Raw genomic sequence first — 22,016 nt, 5'->3', positions numbered from 1 at the left:
GTGGGCTAGTTTGTGCTTTTATTTATTCATGCCAGAAATTGGTTGAGAGTCTAAAGGGTTAAAAAGAACATAAATAATCTTTCTTTTGCTTGTGTCTGTTTGAGGCAATGTGTATACCTGGTGCTTCTGTGGGGGTGGCGCTGAGGGACAACTAAAAACTCTTGGCATGTGAACGGTCAGGAAAGGTTTACACATTGCCTGTCTGAAAAAAAGAAAAAAATGAGTGCAGTTTAAATATTCAATAATTTATTCATCAATTGGCACGATTCATGCATACAAAATTCACAAGATTAAAGAAAACATCAAAAGGAGAGACCATAGGGTCCAGATGAAAGGTTAGTGAATTATTTTTAAATAGGATATGATCTGTTTAATAATGAAGTGTAATAAAGGGAATAATAAATAAATGTATGCATGCACGTCAACATTAATTTACACTTTGAATTTAGCTACCGTCAGGGTTAGCTAAGAAGATGTCCCTCTTTTGTTTTCCAATATGAGGTGTCACAAGAGGATGAAGACAGTAATGTCCACGAGGACAACCTGTCTCTTTCTATCAACGAACTGCCCTCTGAATATCAATGTGGGGTCGGTTTGAGTATGGACGTGGCATATCATGTCTACAAGGAAGAGCTGGACCTGCACTGCAGCTTACCGAGGTGCCCGATCACACCTTCAGTCAACCATAAATATTCGGTTTGTCAGTAAGATTAACTCAGTTTGCCTCATTTTTGTATTTAGTCTTCCTGAAGAGGAGAAAGATGACATGCTGGAGTCCCGCTCTACACCGCCGCCGTCGCCCTTCTTCTCTGCCATTCTTGCTGCTTTCCAGCCAACAGCGTGCGACGACGCAGAGGAGGCCTGGCGAAGTCACCTCAGCCAGCTCTTCTCGGACTCAGATGGTTCCTGTGCTGTCTACACGTTTCAAGTGTTTTCATCGCTGTTTCAGGTATGATCCTCTCACCATATGGATCGCTTTTGTCTTCCATTTTGTATTCAAACAGTTTACAAAAAAGAACAGAACACCTGGATATTTCTGTCTGTTTCTCAGAATAATTTTTAAAAATCAAAATAGAGTCTAAATTGTCTCCAGATTGAAGTAATAAATTATCAAGATGATCAACTGTTAAAAAATAAGTGTCTATATCTAGAATAGAGGTCAGTCTAAAGATAGTTTGTATAGCAATCTGCCAAGATCTGTTTGCCAGATATTGCATATTTCACTCACAAATTATACTTGTCTTTTTTCTTTTTTAGTGAAGAAATTTAATATCTTATCATTCTTACAGTCGATATGTTTTTAATGGTTTCCAGAGTATCCAAGCTAAATTTTGTTCCTTGACGTGTGATGCTGTGAGTTACCTTGGTGATGGCTTGAAGGGATTAGGATCAAAGTTTCTCAGATCTTCTGAGATCCTGGCATCTTGCTCGGAGTGCCCAACTCTGTTTATTGATGCTGACACAGTAAGTAGCTCAAACACTTTCTTCAACAATGTACATCTGTTAGACGATTGGAATAAAAAAATAATAATAATAGATAATAATGTTTTTTTTTACAGATAATGTCCTATGGGTTTCTGGAAAAAATGAAATTCAGCGTCCTAGAGCTTCAAGAGTATCTTGATACTTACAACAACAGAAAAGAGGCAGCTCTCACAGTAAGGAGATTAATCATGTTTAACAAAATTCATCTGATCAGTTTCTTGTTATTGTGCTGTTTGAGTCTCAACCACCTTGTCTTTATTGCTTGCAGTGGTTGAACAGCTGTAAGGCCACCTTTCCCAGGACTGCTGGGGTTGCAGTGACATGCCAACCGGTGGAGCATGAAGAAAAAGTAAAACACTTTTATTTCAAGACACTGTTATCATATTGAAAAAAAATATGTAACATTTACACAGATTTCCATTGCCCTTTGGCTTACCTCACGCAAAAAAAAAGTTTATTTTTGTCCAGAGATAACTGAGAAAACTTGGATTCTGTTCATCTGCTCTTTCATACTGTACTTTCTGCATTACGGTTACTGTGTGCTACTGTAGCTCTGTGAGTGTTACCTCTTTATGTCACTCGGTTTGTTTCAGCCTCAAATCAGTGCATGCCACATTGATTACCTTTTCTGTCACGTGCATTGTGATAACTGTCCGCTCTGCTCTGCATGGTTCAGCAAACAATCCATCAATCTTCCATTAATCCATCTGTAAATAATTCAAATCAGAGTGTTTCACTGTTTAATGCTTAACTTTTCCAAAGGATTTCTTGTAATATGAACGTGTTAATTTGTTTGGCTTGTTTCACTTTGTCCTTTTCTTCATTCTTATAAAACACATACAGTACCTTGCAAAAGTCATCACACATCTTGAACTGTTTGTCCTGTTACAAACACAAATATCTCTGTATTTTATTTGTAGTTTTGATTTGATAGGTCATGTAGTTTATGCAATAATTGAGATCTGTGGGGAAAACTTTACAATGTTTTCAATGTTTTAAAACTGTTGTTTGCATTTTTAATCATTCCCATTAGGTCAATACTTTGTAGATAGACTTTTAGCTGGAGTTAAAGCTGCAGGTCCTTCAGTATATTTCTCTAGCAGTCTTACACTTGCATAGAAGAATGTTACTGTCATTCTTCTATGCAAAATAGTTCAAATCTATTCAGATTTTCATTTGGATTTAAGTCTAGATTCTAACTGGACAGTTCTAATTAATGAATGTGCCACCACAATCCATAGGAAGGGTGGTATCTTCAGGGGGAGGTGCTGTGCTGAAAGAAGCAAGTCAGTGAAAATTTAGACTTAAATTTGTTTCTATTTAAGAAAAATCAAAACCTTGTCCTTTCTCTTCACAACTATGTGCTACTTTATGCTGGTTTAGCACAAAATTCCAATAAAATGTATAGAAATTTGTGATTGTAACATGACAAAATGCAAAACAGTTCAGAGAATTATTTCGCAAAACACAATTCTTCATTTTTCAGAGCACGTTAAACTGTTCAGATACTTTTTGTTCAGTTTCTAATACAAATCTGAATTGCATGGCCTTGGTTTTCTCTTTTCTTATCTACTTTTCTGCCTTGTAACATGCTTGCTTGGTAGCAAATGGAATCTCTGGCTGTAAGTTTGTAGTGGCTTCTTTTGTTTCTCTGTTTACTTAGAGCTAACATCCTATTTATTTTCATATCAACTTCATCATAGTTGTTATCTTCTAAAGTCATCATTCGAGATCTACTGTAAGGTTGTGTTTGATCCAAAACCATTTTCCTTCCAGCAACTGGAGCTCTGCCAAAGACTCTACAAACTCCACTTTCAGTTGCTGCTGCTTTTTCAGTCTTATTGTAAGCTGACTGAGCAGGTCCATGCAATAAGCTCGATTCCAGAGGTAGGTCTGTTTCCATTTTATTGCCTTTTAACGTTCAAATGCACATTAACATCTAACTTATGTAAAATTATTATTAACCCCTCACAAATTTTTAGCTTACAAATATGTCTAGAGAGCTAAATGAATTGAAGAGCAACCTGAGAACAGCAGCGGCCTCAGTGTCAAATGAGAAGATTTCTACTTTTGACACTTCCTGCCCTGAGACCATCCTGAGCTCCTCTGAAGCTGCTGTGCAGGCCGTCCTCGAGGGCTTGAAGAACAATGAGTTTTCAAAAGCAATTCTCTACATTCGTGAGTGCAGGTGTGATAAGTAAAACACTCTGTTTGATATTCATTCAGGGAGTATCTTGTGTTAGTTTACCCTAATTGCAGAGATATCTGGATGTTTGTTTGCAGAACAACATGGCCTAATGACATCTTTGGCAGCCACTCTGAGGATGAGATCCAAACATTATTGAACATCTACTTCAGACACCAAACTTTGGGTCAGACGGGAACATTTGCTCTGGTTGGCTCAAAGCAGGATCTGACAGAAATTTCTCTGAAGCTGATGGAACTCAACTGTGAGACTCGGGATATGATCCGACGGGCCCAGGGCTACAAAACCGTTACAGCTTTTCTCCCAGACTCCAGGGTTTCAGGCTCCACTCTCTGATGGCGGCTTGGTGGCGCTCCAAACCTTACTACCTTGCTTGAGGCAGCTGCTGTTGTATCAGATTTTCACTAGAACTTAGCTCTTTCGCTTAGAATGACCCAAACTTTTGATCCTTCTCTGTCAGAATTTTTTGAAGTCAGATCATTAGACACACAGCAATATTTTTCAGTTATTCAATTAGCAGTTGTATCAAAATTATCCTTTTCTTGCACAAATAAAAGAATGTCACTAGGCATATATATATGCTGCTTAGATGAATAACTGTTCCATTTAGCAAACGGCATACCAAAGTGAAGTTTTTTATTTTATTTTATTTTAATTGTCAAGGGAAAATGTGCAATCCTTTACTGAAGTGGAAGACCTTTTCTGTCTGTTGAAAGAATGTATTGGAAAACACTGTCAGAAGAGGGCAAAGGGATGTGTTGTTTTATTGTGTTGAGTCCTTTGTGTGTGTTTGAGTGTGTTTAAATGTATTGATCCTGCACGAGTGCGTGAATTAAATTATGACGACCATCACAGATGGAATTATCAATTCCGATTTGTATGAGTGGTTCATGTTAAAGTACTCTGATATGGTGCAGATCTACTGTAATGTCAAACCTGCAGCTACCAGGTGGTTTATCTGTTACTAAAAATATCGTACTGTACCTTTAACCAAGTAGCTTTTTGCAAATTATGTTCATTATTTATATTTCACAGCAAGAGAAAAAATATGTTATCATCTAGATTTATAGAAAAATATGTTTTGTTTTCTTTGTTATTCCTGCCAAGCTTGCATATTGTATGCACATTAAAACAAATACTATGAAAATATATATGTAGAGATTATTTTGACTGACGATGAATTGTAAATAGAGAAATGAGAGCTTTGCTCGTTAGATTGTATTTTTATGAAGGCAAACTCTACGTTGCACGCAAAATGGGTATTTACATATTTATAAAGCTTCCACAATTGCTGTTATAATTTCTGGCCTTGTAAATACTTCTGTCTTGGCAGCATATTATTTTGTTGTGTTCTCTGCTCTTAATAAAACTTAAATTTGTTAACAGTGCTTTTCTTGTCATTTTTTGAAGAAAAGCATTTCACATTTTAGACTCCACAGGTTGTTTTGAGCCTGACCAGGAAGAGTGCTATGAACGTACCCAAAAAAGTAAGAAAACTGAACAAAAGGTGGAGAGTGGGAAGTATCAAGTAGAAAAAGACCTGGCATAGCTTGAGAAATGCATCACCCTTTAATTGGTTCATTAAATGTTTTCAAAACTTCCAGGGAATTAACTTGTTGGTCTTGAATTATTACATTATATGTGCCAATTATTATTATTATTATTATTATTATTATTATTATTATTATTATTATTATTATTATTATTATTATTATCTGATTAGATACACTAATCAGAATTCTGACTCACTTCAGTTTCCAAAGCTTTGACCTGATTTGATACTGACTGATTCTGAAAAGTGTAAATAATAATAAACAAAAACATTCAAAAAATATTTTTGTTAGCATTCCTGTAAATAATTGTTTACAACCAGAGGAGAACAATTGCTGTAAAACAGTGTTAATATTTTGTGAAAGGTGCAAAGAAGATGCACAGAGCTACTTGAAGAATCCCTGTTCTAGCATTTAGATTGTATTTAATAGAAAGCTGTGTCAGCACTGAAATCAAAACTTTCAAACAACATTTTTATTTGTAGTTTAATGGATATTTTGAATAATAAGAAGTTTTATTTATAATGCCTTCTGCATCTGAAGTAACATTTTGTAACAATATCTTAAATGATGCACTCCACAATTTAAAAAAAAAGCACAAGAAGCTTAAAAACTGAATATTTTCTATTAAATTTGACTTTTTCGTTTTGGTGTTTTTGTCCAAATTAAAATCATAAACGGACAGCTTAATTCCGGTCTCTTATTCTGAAGTCAACTTGACTTCCGGAATGCGGCGCGCGAGTTTTGGGTTTTGCTGCGTGACGGTAACAGTTAGCAAACAAGCTGACTGTTAGTGTTGTATTGTTCATCCCTAAGTTTGGTGGACTATTGTCAACACTTACTTTAAAGTTTTCCCACAACATGAGCTTAAACACTCTAGTACTTCGGAATCAAACGTGTAAGTTTAACTCCAACTCTATTTTTATGGCATAGTTTCATTTTAAATGGTTAGCAGTAACCTTTGTATGGGACACATTTTTAAGATTCGTAGCTAGGTACTGCCAGATACGGCTCTTATGTGACTCTATTGGTGTGTCTTAAATATCGTTAACTATTCATTTTCAAGTTATTTTAGTTATAATCGACTACGTTCTTTCTGAAAAGACTTTGAACCCTTAGATACGTATTCTTCCAGTAAGCCGTGAAAATAGTCTCCCAGTATTTTTCCGAATTTAACATCTGGGTAACATTGTATTCTTTTCTTCCTAGGTGGTGTGTATAACTAACTCTAGGTGTTCGATTGTTGTGGAATGGATTCATGCATAAAAAACATGTACGATGCATTTAAGGGTGAAATCTGGAAAGGTGAGATTTGTCAACTGCTTCATTTTTAAGCCTGTGTTCGTGTTCAAATACGAGGTGCGTCTTCACAAATAAAAGCAGCATTGAAAAGTTCATTTATTGCCCTAATTTGAACATAAAGGTGAGGCTGAAACGAAAATGGTATATAATCATTTGAAGCAAGTTCCTTTAAACTCTTTCAGTTGATTTTCTTGCCATTCAAACAGAAAAAAAATGTTAGAAAAGTTTATTTTTATGCTAAAATGTGTGTCCATAAAGAATAATCTGTCAGGACTCATTTTGTATTAGTTACTGTATTGATCAAGGTTATCCCAGGTCACTTTAACTTCATTTCATGTGCGTTGTTGGGCCTGGCTTGTTGCATTCTTTTCTTTACAGTTGACCAAATTTTGTTTCGCTGAAAGCCATAATACTCAAAACTAACAGAATTGAATGCTTCAACTATCACAATATGCAATATTTAACTTTTTAGTTATGCTGAAATAAATGCATTTTTTTTATATGTGACTATACTAAGAGACACTGGCATGTAGCAATGTAAGCTCCAAAATATTCTACTTCATCACTTTGCCAAGATCATTTCAGTGTAAATTCTAGTGGCACAATCACCGCCGTTTGCTTTTTATGACATGCCAAAAAGTCATATGTTGAGACAAAACGAATGCATTTTTGTTTTGGCCTGTGTTTTATCGTTTAGAGCTGGGACCGTTGGACCCAAACTGGTTTGAGTTACTGACAGCCCAAGCTTCTTTGAAAGAAGGAAGTGTTGCCGATAATGATGAGTTGTGCGCCAACCAAGAGGGACATTTCAAAGCTCCTCTGGAGAAGACGGGAACAGAAAGCCAGCTGTTTTCAACCCCTAAAGTTTTCAGACACAGTCGAATTGTGTCACCAGACACTGAGGATGACCCGTCGTTCACAGCTGCACAGGGTATTCTTTATGGATAAACAATTAAATAATTAAGACTATTCATCTTAGCTTAAATTTTTATGAAGTTAAACATCTAAAAACTACATGTCCCTTTCATTCTTTCTAGAAAAAGAAACGTTACCGTGGATGCCAACACAAAGTCCCTGTTTGTTTCAGGTGCCAAAACACTGGTGAGTAAAACTTAAGATTTATTCCCTTATGCTGTTAATGACTGGGTTTTCTTATTCTCGTCATTATAAAACAGAACTTGACATTGTATCCGTTTTGTTTATTTTAGTGTCTCTAATTTAAAATGTGAAGGTGTTCAGCCTCAGAGTGAGGAGAGTTTTGGTAAGCTGAAAATGTATTTAATCTTCATATTTATGGTTTATATATATATATATATATATATATATATATATATATATATATATATATATATATATATATAAAAAGAAATTAGGCACATAACTACATGTATTATTTCAGATCTTCTGGATTCCCCAAAGAAATCCCCTGTAAGTATAGTCGACCTGAAGCTGATTTTCTTTTTTTAACATTTGTGTTATTTTAATCAGATCTGATAAATGGAAGCGAAAACATTTTCTGCCTTAATTTTACCCTCTGAACGAAACAGGCCACCTATGCCAACCACATTTCTGAAAGTCTCGGCGCACAGATCAATCCTGACATTTCTTGGACCAGTTCTTTGAATACACCACCGGCTTTGCCATCTACTCTAATTTTATGTGAGTTGCTGAAACAATTGGCTAGTATTATTCTTAAATCATGAATAATTTAACGTTTTGTGGATCTTTTTTTTATGTTTCAGCTAAAACTGATGAGAGTCCCTGTCCAGTGAGTGTTACTGCAGACAGAAAAGTTGTTGTGAGTACTCTGCATAGTTCAGTTACTCGGAATTACTACTACAATGATATTATGGCTTTATTAGTTATTGTAAATCTTATCAGTTATTAACTGACTAGTTAATAACTGATTAACTGATCAGTTATTGTAAATCGTAATATCATTTAAAAATTGTGTAATTCAATCAGCCTTCAGACATTGGTTTGAATTTGGGCAAAGACATGATTGACATGTTACACTTGTGATTTGTGAAACCCTGCCTCTACTTGCTGATCTTTGGGTAACAAAACAGGAAGATTAATAATTCTGGCAGCTAAAAACTATCGTTTATATACCTTTTTTTTAAATCTATTTATAGTTCTAAAGGTCTAGTTATCAGACTTTGTAACATGAGTAAATTTAAGAAGGTGAAAAAGACACATCTCATAGATCTTAAAATAACATCACACCAAAGTATTTATAAGGCAACAGACAAAAATCAAAAATTTATGTCATTAGAAAAAGCCTCTGCAATGGTAGTGTATTGCCTTGTTTCATTAGAAACTTAGACCAGCCCTAAATAGTTTATCTTTTAATGTCAACTCAGTTTTCCAAGTCTTCACTAATGCTTAGGCTACTGCAATGACACACTTTGCGCTGCCTATTAGATGTTTATACAGTCAGTTTTATTCATCTTTGAAGTAAATTGATTAAAACAATATGAAATGGACCTTGGAATGAACATGATACATTGTGCAACCACTTTGCACTAGTTTGAAATAATAATTCTTCAAAGTAGCTTCATCTTTCTGTGTTGCACCACAGGTCCACCCTGATATTAATTTTACACATTCTGAGCTTTAGTATGAGCTTTGAGGGCCAGGAATGTAAGAAAATTTGACAAAAACAGCTGGCTGTTATGTTAATAATACTATATTGGCTTTATATATTGTATTACATACAAATCTGTTTTTTTTTTCTTTTTCCTTTCAAGTTTGTACGGAAGCTTTTCCCTTCACTTTCGAATTCCTCCCTTAAGACTTCAAGAACTTGCCAAGGTAATTACTTTTTTTCCCCATCATCTACCCATAAGTAATAAATTGTTTTAGTCATTTTAGATAAAAATGAATAAATATGGATTGCATAGAGTCTATTATATTTGTTGTTGCATGGGATCGTACGCGTCATAATACTAAATATTGTTTTTGTGCTGTAATAAATAGGTCCAGTTTTCCCTGTGACTGAAACCTGCTCTGAGTCTCCGTTGAACCAGAGTGAAAGTCATCAACAACAGAAAGTTCCAGATGCTCTGGAAGGAGAAGTCTGTATCGCAGATGCACCTAAAACTTTCTTTGCTAATAGTAGTTCTGCTCTGAGAAAAGTGAAACCCGACAGAGTTAAACGTAAGCAAATAATTCAGACAAATGTAGACGTCTGCAGCCACGAAGACGCCTCAAAATCAGACAGTGCTGCATCCAATGAAGAGGCAACTGCTGATCTGGATTCTGGGGGTTTGCCTTCAACCCCACTGGTGAAAACTGGAGATACGGCAATCAGCCAGTGGTCTCCTCTAAGTCTATCTGAAATCTCATCTTCTGCTGTGGGAAGCAATATGACACTGCCAGGGGACACTGACTCTGTGCAACCAACCAGGCCAACATCGAAAATTACTGACTCTGGATTTACTCAAAAAAAGAGAAAATTTGTTTACACTATCACAACCACAAAATCGCAAGCTTGTGGCCAAGACTTTGAGCTCCAGACAGCAGATCTGTCACTAAAGATTTCAAAGTCTGGTAAGACATTTATTTTCCAAGTGTTATGTAAGAATATGAAGGTTTCTGCATGTGGACTGGTCATCTTGCCTCTCTTTCGCCCCCATTTTGTGCCTTTTCAGGTTTGATTTACTGTTGTCCCCAACATTTTCAGGAACAAAGCAGAGCCATCTGCCACATAAATGTTTTGTAATGAGCATGCATTATTTCATTCTTGTGTTGCTTTGACAACTGACAGCTTTAAATAATTTGTTATATTCTTATTAGTCTCCTGCAAAGAAATGTGACTGTGTGGCTAAAGTAGAGATACAATTGTGTCTAATGACGTTGAACTAAAAAGTGTGCATAATCATTTACTATAATTCTAGAGTTTAGAGTTCACAAGAGGGTGCAATTACAATGTACTCTTACTGCGTTGACGTCTTTCTCTGATTTTTAAAAATTGCTTAATGCTCTTAAAAGACCAAAACAAAAAAAAGAATTCCATATGAAGCCAAAGATTAATAAAATATTTGTACATGGGTACAAAATGGAAAGAGACAAGATGGTTGTGTGTCTATACTAAATGAAGGAACAAACAGTTGAAGAGGCAAATATACTAAGCCATTTTAGAAATGTGACCAAAAAATTCCACTCTGTACTATAACTAATTGGTCTTTGTTTTCTTTGTATGTTTTCATTTAGAACAAGAAAACGGCAAGTCATTTGTGAACATCCCAGATAAAGAGTGTCAGAGGACTAAAAACCAAAGAAATATTGTAGAGGAAACCATAAATTGCTCTCTTGGGACAAAACTCCAGGATATCGACATGTCACAACTTTGTCGAGATTTTGCACAGGACTTCAGCCAAATTACAGACTTAAAAACTGCGGAGAACACGCAAAGGAACTTCTCTCCTGCAGCGTGTCTGTCTGTTATGAAACAAGCAAAACAGAACGGAAAGCCAGCTAACTTTCCCAATGATTACAGTTGTATCAGTAAAAACAGACGCATCCCTACCAGTAATCAACCATGCTCGATCAGTGAAGTCACTATGATTGACAGCGGATTCCAATCAGGTGTAGCAGACGTCACCCATATGACTTCTTCGTCATTTGGTCTTCCGCTCTTAGAGAATGTTAGCCAAAACCGACCAACGCTGAGCTTCCAAACCGGTATGCATAATTTTCCCTCAGCTAATGGAAGTGGAAAGTCAAAATTTGATGTTGAAGTGCCTGTGCAGAGGTCTGGCACAGGTCAGGCTCCGGACCATGGAAAGGAAATTGAGTTGCACATGGCGAGCATATCAACAGAGGAACTATGGGACAAAGAAGAAACTGTTGGTCAAAGTAAATGCAGCCAGCCACAAAAAACTCCTCTTTCTCTTCTGCCTGCTGAAGCATCAGGATTCAAAACCGCCTCAAATAAAGGCATCCACATTTCTCTTGCCAACCTGGAGAAAGCAAAGCGTTTTCTTGAAGCGACTGAAGATAAAAAGTCTTCTCTCGATAACAGCACAAAATCCTATCATGGCATTATTTATAAAACTAATTCGATTCGTGAAACAACAACAGATACATCATCTAACGCAAACCCGCCCGCCTGTGCCGGAAAATCATTTGGAAATGTCAGTTCTCAATTAACAGCCTCAGAAAAAGCCGATGTGACAGAACTTTGCACACTCTTGGAAGAGGCAGACAGCCAATTTGAGTTCACACAGTTCAGATCTGGAAAAAAACTACCAAATCATCAAGATAATCACAATCCGCCACACAAAGAAGACAAGGATCTTGACCCTGCTCTTCTTGCAGATATAGACTTTGACGACAGCTTTAGTTCCGAAGGTGGAAAACAGTCCACAGTCATGATGAATGACAAAGTGGCCTCAGTTTTAGAAAACAGGACACATGGAGAAAAAGCAAAAGTCATAAATCAGTGCACAGGAATGTCAGATTTGCTGAAAAGGGAAACTCCGCTCATTCTTCCTGGGGCTGAGGATCCTGAAGCTAGATGTCTGGAGATCAACAAGGCTTTGATCCATAGTGAAGCATTTAGGACAGCAGGTGGAAATGTTTTGCATGTTTCTAAAAAGTGTCTGAACAAAACCAAGGCTTTGTTTTCAGATCTGGAGAGAAACTTGACAGATCAGAAACCTTCTAACCAGAACGGGGAAAATGCTGCCATAACAGAACAGAAATGTAACCGGGATTCTGACACGTTCAGAATCCCGGAAAGAAAGAAGGAAAACTGGGATGTCGGAACCAAAATTGAGAATTGCTTTTCCAAATTAGAAGGGGTTGTCTGTTCAAATAACAACGTTGGAAACAGGAATGACACCAAAAGTGGGAAAAACAATGGAATTGACACAATAATCTGTGAAAATGGATTCAGAAAGGCCAGTGGGAAAGGAATCTCCATTTCAGCTAACTACATGCAAGAGGCAGATGTATTTTTCAAAGACTGCCATGTAATAGAAGAAGGTAAGAAAAGCTTTTCAAACTTCAAAAGCCCTCAGGTCAGCATTTCTAAGAAGAGTGTCACTGGATGCACTAAACTTGAAAATGTAAATACAGCAGTGGTTTCACATCACACAAAAGGACTACGTCTGAATGAAGTGGAAAGAAATACCAAGTTTACAGCAGCTTTGAAAAATGAAGACGGAAAATCTTTTCCGACTTCAAAGCCGTTCGCTATGCTTCACCCATCAAAGAGCACGGATTCATCTGCTTTTGAAGAGCTGTGCACAGGTGATGGGTTTTGTACAGCTGCTGGGAAGAACATTAGTGTGTCGTCTGCTGCGATGAAGAAGGCTGAATTTCTTTTGAATCAGATTCACGCACCCGAGGAGATAAATAAAGAAACTAATGAAAAAGAAAAGGCTTCAAAAACAAAATGCCTTGGTGATAAGATTTTGAACATAGATGCTGGTGGTTTCCAAGCTGTTGACGGAAAAAAATGTGCAATTTCATCAGCACCGTTAAAGAAAGCAACTCTGCTAAGAGAATCTGAAAAATCAGAGGATGAAATGTGTATTTCCTCTCAGCAACCCAGTCCCAAGATACCAGTTATCCCAGTTACTAATCTCTGGAGTGGCGGTTTTTCTGCAGCCAGTGGCAAGCCTGTTGTCTTGTCATCTGTGGCTTTGGAGAAGGCTCAGACACTGTTCAGTGACATCAGTTTGAACATGGATAAGGTGGCCGAATCTGCTCCATTTAAAAAGGATAAGAAACATCAAACAGAACCTGAAAACATATGTTCTGGTTTCACAACTGCAGGAGGCTCAAACGACCAAATTTCACAGGAAAAATTTGATGATTTGGTTTTAGCCAAAGCAGTGCAAGAGGAAGAGGCTCTCTCCGCCGACGGTGTTCTGGAAAGCAACAATGTAATGTGGGAGAGTGCGGGGAGCAAGAAGGAAGATGAAACACCTTATGCAGATCAAAGGTTTAGAACAAACACACCTGTAGAGGCTGTGAAAGGATGCTTCAGGGATACAGATAAACAAGAGAAACACAAAGAAAACCTTTTACCACAAGCAAGCTGTGGATTTAAGACAGCCAGTGGGAAAAAAGTTGAAGTTTCATCTGAAGCTCTGAAGAAAGCAGAAAACTTGTTAGGTGACTGTGTAGGAGTCATGGATACAGTAAATGCAGCACTGCCAGAATCCAAGGCTATTGATCTTCCAGTCAGAAATGATGGATTTCGATCTGCCAGCGGTAAACCTGTAGCACTTTCATCAGAGGCTCTTCAAAAGGCAAAATCTCTCTTCAGTGACATCGGTTTCGGAGCACAGGACCCAGATGCTTCACAGATGATCAAAAGTGGCAAGAACCAAGGCGGTAGCAACAATACAGAGAAAATGTCTTGTGGTTTCACAACTGCAAGAGGGGAAAAAGTTGATGTGTTACAGAAAAATCTTCAGAAGGCAAAAGTACTTTTCAAAGAACTTGACGATCAGGTTTTAAGCAAAGCGGCACAGGAGGAAGATGCTTTCTTTGCAGGCCCTGATATGGACATTAATAAGGAAATGTTGGAAAATGACTTAAAAGGAAAAGTACATATGCAGAGAAGCAGAAAGGCATGTCTTGCAAAATGTTACACGGATGACGAGAAGAGGGTAAGCATTTCTATCCCTGAGTGCTCCAGGGATGCAAACAAACAAGTGGAACAAAGAGAAAACATTTTACCGCAAGCAAGCTGTGGATTTCAAACAGCCAGTGGGAAAAGAGTCGATGTTTCATCTGAAGCCCGAAAGAAAGCAGAAACCTTGTTTAGTGAGTTTGAAGAAATTCAGGATAAAACAAATGCAATGTCATCACAATCCAAGCCTTCTGCTCTTCCACTCAGAAACTGTGGGTTTCATTCTGCCAGCGGTAAACCAATGGCACCTTCCACTGAGGCTGTTCAAAAGGCAAAATCCCTCTTTGGTGACATCACTTTCAGTACGGAGGACTCAGATTTTTCGCAGACAGTAAAAGCTTATGGGAAACAAGACAGTCGAAGCAAAACTGAGAAAATATGTTGTGGTTTTACAACCGCAAAGGGAGAAAAAGTCGATGTGTTGCAGAAAAATCTTCAAAGGGCAAAATTCCTCTTTAAAGAAGTTGATGACTTAGATTTAACAAAAGCAATGCAAGATGCAGACCATTTTTTTAACCAAGAGGAAAGTTGGTCTATCGACAGTAACAGTGAAAAATCATCAGAACAAACTAATACGGCACCCGTTAATGAAAGTGGCAGCATAAAGGGAAACATGTCCAAACTCAGAATAAATACCGGCAGTATTTGTGAAGAGCCTGGAAACGGTTCCATCAAAGCAAAACAGAATGACAGTGGATTTCAGACGGCAAGTGGGAAAACAGTTGCCGTTTCAGCTGAAGCTCTGTCGAGAGCAAAATTTCTGCTGAGTGAAAACAAAGCAGATGAGGAGAGCACTTGTGTTTTTGCTGCAAGTGGTAAACCATTTTCACATGAGGCCTTACAGAAAGCAAAGACTAGCACTGGAGGGAAGTCATTACCTTCAGGAGCAGACAGCCTAAGTGATGACCACATAGAAGAAAAGTCACACTTCTCAATTTGCAATTTAAATACTAAAAGCAGCAACCAGATATCTGACATTATGCAAAAAAATAAATCTTCAGACCCAAAATTTCAGTCGCTAAATCTCGCTGGCTGTACAGAAACACAGCACAAGTTTCTTGCCCAGGAAGCTTTAGATTGCACAAAAGCCTTACTAGAAGATGAAGTTCTAGTTGGTCAAAGTCTGTTGACGACTTCAGAAAATTTGCAGTTGCTAGATTACCAACAATTAAGCGAAAAATCAGCTGAAGAGGATAAAGGGAGGAAAAGGAGAAGTGCAGAAGATCTCACTGGTAAGTATTCCACCTTAAATGGTTCAATAAATAGATACTGTTGTTATTAAATATAAATTCCAATTTGTAGTTTATGAAATTTGAGGACTTTTGGTAAAATCTTTTGAACTGTTGCCCTGTTGTGTAAAATCGGTTCTCTTAACTGTTGTAATGTAGCTCAGCCACCTTCTAAAAGAAGGTTACTGGAAGAATTTGACAGAACCGCTAATAATCCACGAGGTTCAGGACTCCACCCAGTGAAAAGTGGCCCAAATGGTAAAACACTCGCACTTCTGTTGCTTGTCTAAAACTGAATATTTTCTAAAATTTAAACTACATTTTTTCTGTTCATCAAGGGATAATGGACAGGGGTGTTTTCAGGTATGGCGTCTTTCTTCATCCAAACATTACAAAGCCAAACAGGTACGTTATTTCAATTGCTGGAAATTGTGTTTTCCAAAAGAATGATAGATTTTACCATCCTCTTGTGATGTATTGTTGTTTTCCACAGGGATGCAAAAAGCTTTGTGGACACAAGATTACAAAATACAATACAAATGCCTCATTCTGAACAAGGAGATGGTCGATCTGCAGCCTGCAGGATGCCGACATTTGTCCCACCGTTTTTCAAAAATGCAAAGAGAGATGCACTCAATAAACCACAGGCCAGAGATCGCAAAAAAGTGCCTGCGTTTGTTCCACCATTCAAAAAACAAAGGGTTGTCCAGCAAGAAAGCTCCCCTACACAACAGGAGGACAATAAGCAGCATCACTCTTTATGTTTGGAGACCAACAGCAAAACAGATGCACCACTTACTAAAACAACCCAAAGCTGTGAAGAAGTTGTCACTTTAGTCAATACTTCAAACACTAAAACGATTAATCAAAGTGTTCTAAAGGTGGGATCTGTCAGCTCTACTGAAATGCTACATGTGGATGACAAGCTTTCCGGAAGCCAAGGTAGAGTGATATTTGTAACGTAAATCTACTTAAAAGGCCCCGGATTTCCTGTACAATATTGGTAGAATAATGAAATCTATTAACAGACAGGACTGAGAACATTGGACTGGCCCGGGACATGCAGGACATGAGGATTAGGAAAAAGAAGCGGCAAACCATTCGACCGCTGCCTGGGAGCTTATTTCTGACAAAAACCTCAGGAGTGGCGAGAATCCCATTAAAAGCTGCGGTCAATGGAAATATCCCAGGAAGATACTCGTCCCAAGAGGCAAGGCCACAACGCTGACATCTTCTTCTTCTCTAACTCATGTTGTTTCCAGCCAGCAGCACTTCATTTAAATGTTGTTCTGTTTCAGCTGTATGAGTGTGGAGTCCATAAGCATGTTCCAGAGATCACCAGTCAGAACGCTGAATCGTTTCGCTTCAATTTGCTGCAATTTGTCAAACAAGAAACGTTAGCCGAAGGAGGTGGTGTTCAACTCGCTGACGGAGGCTGGTTGATCCCCAGTGATGACTGGACAGCAGGAAAAGAAGAATTCTATAGGTACTAATGAAATCCCCTGGTTTTAGACTAATTATCACATTGGGCACAGCCTCCTCTCTTTGGTCACTTCTTGCTTACTATGCTGAACTGTTTTCCACAGAGCATTATGTGACACTTGTGGTGTGGATCCCAAACTGGTCAGTGAGCAGTGGGTGTACAATCACTACAGGTGGATTGTGTGGAAGCAGGCCTCCATGGAGAAATCATTTCCAGGAACAATGGGCAGCCTTTGCCTGACCCCGGAGCAGGTTCTCCTCCAGCTTAAGTACAGGTATACATGGGTTACCGACGTTACACACATTTACAACTGCAATGTTGTGACTATTTAATCACAATTACGTTAGCAACAAGCTAAACATCTCTTTGTTAAACACTAGTTTGTCAATTAATATAAATGAATGATTCCTTGTTAAAATGTGAAAATAAAGCATCATAAATATTAATTTTCTTTTGGAAAAAGTAAAACTCCTAGTCTTAACTTTTGTAATAATTTCATTCTGTTGCTAAATGTTAATCTAAAATGTATCTGATAATTTATTAAATTTTTTATGTAATAGTAAAATAAAATTTCAGAAAATGTTTATTTGAGTACACAAAGGTGTACTCAAATGCCTTTAGATATTTTATTTTGATCTTGCAAAATTACAATTAAAAAAAAAAGCTAAAATCTTTTCATAAAATCAATATTTGAATTTCTAAAATAAATAAGTGGATTTTCTAAGTTTATTTTTCTTTAAATGGTATACTTTCATCTTTGGATTGAGACTTCACAATATTTTGCAATTCTTGAGTGTTTTTGAGCAGCTGACAGAGATATAATGCATCTTTATGTAAAGAAGTGCATCTGCTTTAAATGTCTGATAAATAATAGAAACTCCTGTTCTATGTGGGCTTTTTACTCACAAACATTTGCCATCTTTTAAAATTATTGTGCAATTCAAAGTTTTTATGATATATGTTCGTTCAGATGCTAAAAAAATATGAATCATAGGTCAGCTTAATTTTTGTGCTGGAATTTAGTTTGAAAAATCAATCAGTCTAGAGAAGCATGGGAATTTTGAACTGAAAATCATATAAAGACCTTGCATAATAAAGCTTGAAAAACAAACATTGAGAAATCTTCTGATAAATAATTTTCCTTTATTTCTAGATATGACGTAGAGGTGGACCACAGCCGCAGACCAGCTTTGAGGAAGATCATGGAAAGAGATGATACGTCGGCCAAAACTCTTGTTCTCTGTATCTGTGAGATCATTTCTAAATGTCAGCTCCTACATGCACAGAGCTGCAGCGACACCAAGATGTCACAAAGTGCTGAAACCAAGGTGGAAACTCCAGTTGCGGTCGTGCGACTTACAGATGGCTGGTATGCCATCAAAGCTCAGCTGGATGAACCGTTGACTGCAATGCTTCACAAAGGTCGGCTTGCTGTTGGTGGCAAATTGATAATCCATGGAGCGCAACTGATGGGATCACAAGATGGTTGCTCCCCTTTGGAGGCACCGGATACCTTAATGTTGAAGGTACTTAAATAACCCAGAGTAGAGTTTTTATTATGTTGTCCACACTGAAATACATAACATGTCATTTTCATTTAGATTTGTGCCAATAGCACTAGGCGTGCACGGTGGGATGCTAAGATGGGATTTCACACAGACCCACGACCATTTCTGCTTCCAATCTCCAGCCTGTATAGTAATGGAGGGGCAGTAGGGTGTGTTGACATCTTCATACTGAGAAGCTATCCCATGCAGGTGTGTAGAGGAAAACCTATTTGTATTTTTTCACTCATATTTGTGGATGCTCCATAACTATTTGTCCTGCTGACTGTATGTTTTTTGTTTTTTTTTTTTCTTTCCTTTTCAGTGGATGGAGAGGAAATCGGACGGAGGTGTTGTGTTTAGGTCCGTTCGGGCAGAAGAGAAGGAGGCGAGACGATTCAACAGCCACAAACAGAAAGCAGTAGAGTTGCTGTTTGCCAAGGTTCAAGCTGAATTTGAAAAAGAAGAAGAAGGTAGATGGTCTAAATTACACTTTTAATAGGAAATGTAAATGTGGAGATGCTTTAACGTGTTGTGTTCAGGGAGGATCAAACGTCAACGCAGAAGGCAAACGGTTGGCAAGCAGGATATTGGGAACTTGCAGGAAGGAGAAGACTTGTACGAAGCAGTTGGAGATGACCCTGCTTACCTGGAGGTAACGTGAAATTCTCTTCAAATGTTTAAGTTTGCTTCCCTTGTGACCATTTCTAACAAACTTGCCTATATTTGTGTCTTAGGCTCATTTAAGTGAACAACAGCTGGAGACTCTTCAGGCCTACAGGCGCTCACTGATGGAGAAGAAGCAGGCTGAGCTACAGGACAGATATCGGCGTGCTCTGGACGCAGAGGACAATGAAATGAGCTGTCCGAAAAGAGACGTGACACCTGTATGGAGACTTTGCGTCGCTGACTCAATGACTCAGTCCAGCTGCGGTCTGTCTTGTTGTGGCGTTTTCTGTTTTATCTCTGTCACTTATTCATTCATCCTTGTGTGTAAATGCCCATTTTTTTCTTTTTCCTTGCATCTTGTAGTTTATCAGTTAAACCTTTGGCGGCCTTCTTCAGACCTCCAGTCTTTGCTGAAGGAAGGTCGTCGATTCAAAGTGTATAACCTTGTTGCCTCTGATGGAAAGAAGCGTAGCAGCGTTGAAACTGTTCAGCTGACCGGGACAAAGAAGACACAGTTCCAGGAACTTCAGGTATTGTATTACACAAAAGGCCATCTTTAACTTATAACTGATAAAGGAAATATTTTCAATGACTTGACTAAATTTTTCACTCAGGTGTCCCAAGAACGGGTGTCCTCGCATTTTCGGCAAAGAATCTCCACAGACTTTGTAGATCTTCAGAATGAGGAATTCAAGCCTCTGTGTGGAGAAGTTGATCTCACAGGTTTAGTCATCAGTGTTGTAGATCAGCAGGGTAAGCATTTGTGTGTGTCTTTTTTTTCTTCTTCTTTTGCTTTTAGTTATATTGTTGACTATATGTTGATCTGCATATTCGTACACAGGTTCCTCTCCTGCATTTTATTTGGTTGATGGGAAAAAGAATTTTGTGAAAGTGCGCTGCTTCAGCAGCTTGTCTCAGGCCGGCCTTGAAGACATAGTGAAACCACGTGTCCTTTTGGCACTGAGCAACCTGCAGCTCAGAGGCCAGTCTATACACCCCACTCCGGTTGTGTATGCTGGGGATCTGACTGTCTTCTCTACAAACCCCAAGGAGATTCATCTACAGGAATCCCTCGACCAACTCAAAAACGTGGTACAGGTACAGTGCTGGAAACTGATGACATGTTTTACAAACTGTTTTCCGTTTCTGTATACTTTCTTGCATCCAAATCAAACATAACATCTATTAATCTTTCTCAGTTTTATTTTCATCACATTGGTCTAAGTAACACGTTGCTTTAATGTTGCTGTTTGTTGTTTTAGGGTCAGGACCACTTCTTTTTGACTGCTGAGGAAAAGCTTGCCCATTTAATCAAGTCTGATGGGTCCTGCTCTTCATCTTTGCAACCTCAAACGCCAGTCGCTGCAAGAAGACAAGACTCGAAGACAAATGTGAGTTGATATCGTGCCTTGCTAAAGTATTCATCCATTCATTTGTAACAATGTTTTAAATGATTCATTGTTTTTGTTTTAATGTCACAGTTTAGCTTTGTTGTGCTGGTCTGACTCATTAAATACATAGACATTTGTGTTTGTATCTTCAGAAAATGTAACTAGATGGAGTAGGAATAGATTTACAAGGCTCTGTATATTTGTTCTAACCACTTGATGCCTAATGAGAGCTGAAAACATCTTTTCATGCAGGTGGCCTTTCTGAAACCAATCAAAAGCCTCGGATCATTTACACCTGTCAGCAGTAACCTTCCTGCTGCAACATCTTCAACAGAAAAAGACCCCAAAACCTTGAAAAGAAAAAGAGCTTTGGATTATCTTTCTCGCATCCCGTCTCCACCACCCATCTCTCCTCTGGGCTCAGTGGTGTCTCCTTGTGTAAATAAAACATTCAACCCTCCTCGAAGGTCTGGGCCTCCTAGCACTTTAAAGCCTGTACAGCCTGCTGCACCAAAAGCGACTGATTCTGTGGTGGAGGATGAATGGGTGAACGATGAGGAACTGGCTATGATTGATACTCAGGCGTTGCATGTTGGCAATTTATTTTAGGCTTTTATATATATGTATATATAACTGTACAAAGAAATAAACATAAAACTTAAAGTTGCTTAAAATCTCATGGTTGTATTTGTCATGTCCTTAAACATATTAAAGTAGTGAAATTGCTCTTCACATTAAAAGTCATCGCTTCTGCACTTGTTTTTTTAATTGACTCTTGTTTGAACTATAAGTTTAATCGTTTAGTTTTTGGAATCTGAAATGCAGACCGGGCTGCTCCTTTTTGATATATACATTGTCTAGCTATTACAACTTTGAAATCCAATATGACCTTACATGTAAAATTTAGTTGTAGACACTGTTGGAGTGTATTTGCACTTCTGTATCTAATTTTTAAACTATCATTACTAATTACAGAGTTTTGTTTAGTGGTTTTGATGCCAATGCCTTTCAGAAATAGATGGTCTTCTATAACATGTGGTATTACTATACTTAGAAAAACTCATACCTCTGTGATAATGATTCATTTTCAGCACTGTAATATTATGTGGCATAAAAAATAGCCATTGCTTCATCAAAGGGCATTTTGTTTTAAAATTGAAGGACACCCAATCTCAAAACTTTTATGACTCATGCTGCTATAGTAATATGATCAGATCAGCCAAACTATCACCTCTAACAATGACCACACCCTGAATCATAAATGCAGACTTACCACCAAGTTTTCCACAGTTTAATACAATTGAATTGAGAAATGCTTTTACATATAAGTCTATTGTGAAACTAAATATGGACTACTAACCAGGTTGCCGGTCTGCTCATCTTACAATGTGTACTTTTTAAGTCTTACGAATAGATGTCTGTAAACACTAGAATTCCAGGAAAGCAAACTTTGATTTATCGTAGCATTAAGCCAACCTCTACATCAGTCCTGTTGGGGGCGCTCAC

The 22,016-nt window shown here is 37.8% G+C and overlaps 2 protein-coding genes across 3 annotated transcripts in view; both read left to right on the top strand.

Annotated features, from left to right (window-relative positions):
• The window catches only part of frya (furry homolog a (Drosophila)), a 45,797-nt gene extending 40,723 nt beyond the window's left edge, over positions 1-5,074 (top strand). For both annotated transcript variants that reach the window (XM_088011684.1, XM_014992503.2), the window contains exons 54-61: positions 502-659; positions 742-949; positions 1,315-1,464; positions 1,560-1,658; positions 1,754-1,834; positions 3,262-3,372; positions 3,468-3,673; positions 3,769-5,074. In XM_088011684.1, coding sequence (XP_087867810.1) covers positions 502-659; positions 742-949; positions 1,315-1,464; positions 1,560-1,658; positions 1,754-1,834; positions 3,262-3,372; positions 3,468-3,673; positions 3,769-4,027 — 1,272 coding nt within the window. In that variant the 3' untranslated portion in view covers positions 4,028-5,074. The remainder of the gene's footprint in view (positions 1-501; positions 660-741; positions 950-1,314; positions 1,465-1,559; positions 1,659-1,753; positions 1,835-3,261; positions 3,373-3,467; positions 3,674-3,768) is intronic.
• Positions 5,075-5,991: 917 nt separating this feature from the next.
• brca2 (BRCA2 DNA repair associated) lies at positions 5,992-21,184 on the top strand. Its single transcript, XM_014992484.2, has 27 exons — positions 5,992-6,139; positions 6,451-6,546; positions 7,241-7,474; positions 7,581-7,644; positions 7,752-7,804; positions 7,943-7,971; positions 8,091-8,202; positions 8,286-8,341; positions 9,294-9,357; positions 9,523-10,095; positions 10,759-15,426; positions 15,583-15,681; positions 15,762-15,828; positions 15,917-16,365; positions 16,452-16,633; positions 16,722-16,909; positions 17,010-17,180; positions 18,060-18,432; positions 18,508-18,663; positions 18,776-18,923; positions 18,993-19,105; positions 19,188-19,383; positions 19,483-19,649; positions 19,734-19,872; positions 19,961-20,217; positions 20,382-20,510; positions 20,763-21,184. Exons 2-27 carry the CDS (start codon positions 6,492-6,494, stop codon positions 21,117-21,119), a joined length of 9,099 nt encoding a protein of 3,032 aa, XP_014847970.2. The 5' UTR covers positions 5,992-6,139; positions 6,451-6,491; the 3' UTR covers positions 21,120-21,184.
• Positions 21,185-22,016: the final 832 nt, after the last annotated feature.

The sequence above is a fragment of the Poecilia mexicana genome, unplaced genomic scaffold (assembly GCF_051168715.1).
Source record: "Poecilia mexicana isolate PSO_F unplaced genomic scaffold, ASM5116871v1 scaffold_13, whole genome shotgun sequence".
Lineage (NCBI taxonomy): Eukaryota > Metazoa > Chordata > Actinopteri > Cyprinodontiformes > Poeciliidae > Poecilia > Poecilia mexicana.
The sequence above is the reverse complement of the archived record's forward strand: the minus strand, read 5'-3'. Positions and strand labels throughout refer to the sequence as shown.

Excerpts from the sequence above, each read along its gene's own strand:
- brca2 (XM_014992484.2), top strand. The coding sequence starts at position 6,492 with ATGGATTCATGCATAAAAAACATGTACGATGCATTTAAGGGTGAAATC. Across the intron at positions 18,924-18,992 it reads ATTTGAAAAAGAAGAAGAAG|GGAGGATCAAACGTCAACGC; the intron begins GTAGATGGTCTA and ends TGTTGTGTTCAG. Across the intron at positions 19,106-19,187 it reads ATGACCCTGCTTACCTGGAG|GCTCATTTAAGTGAACAACA; the intron begins GTAACGTGAAAT and ends TTTGTGTCTTAG.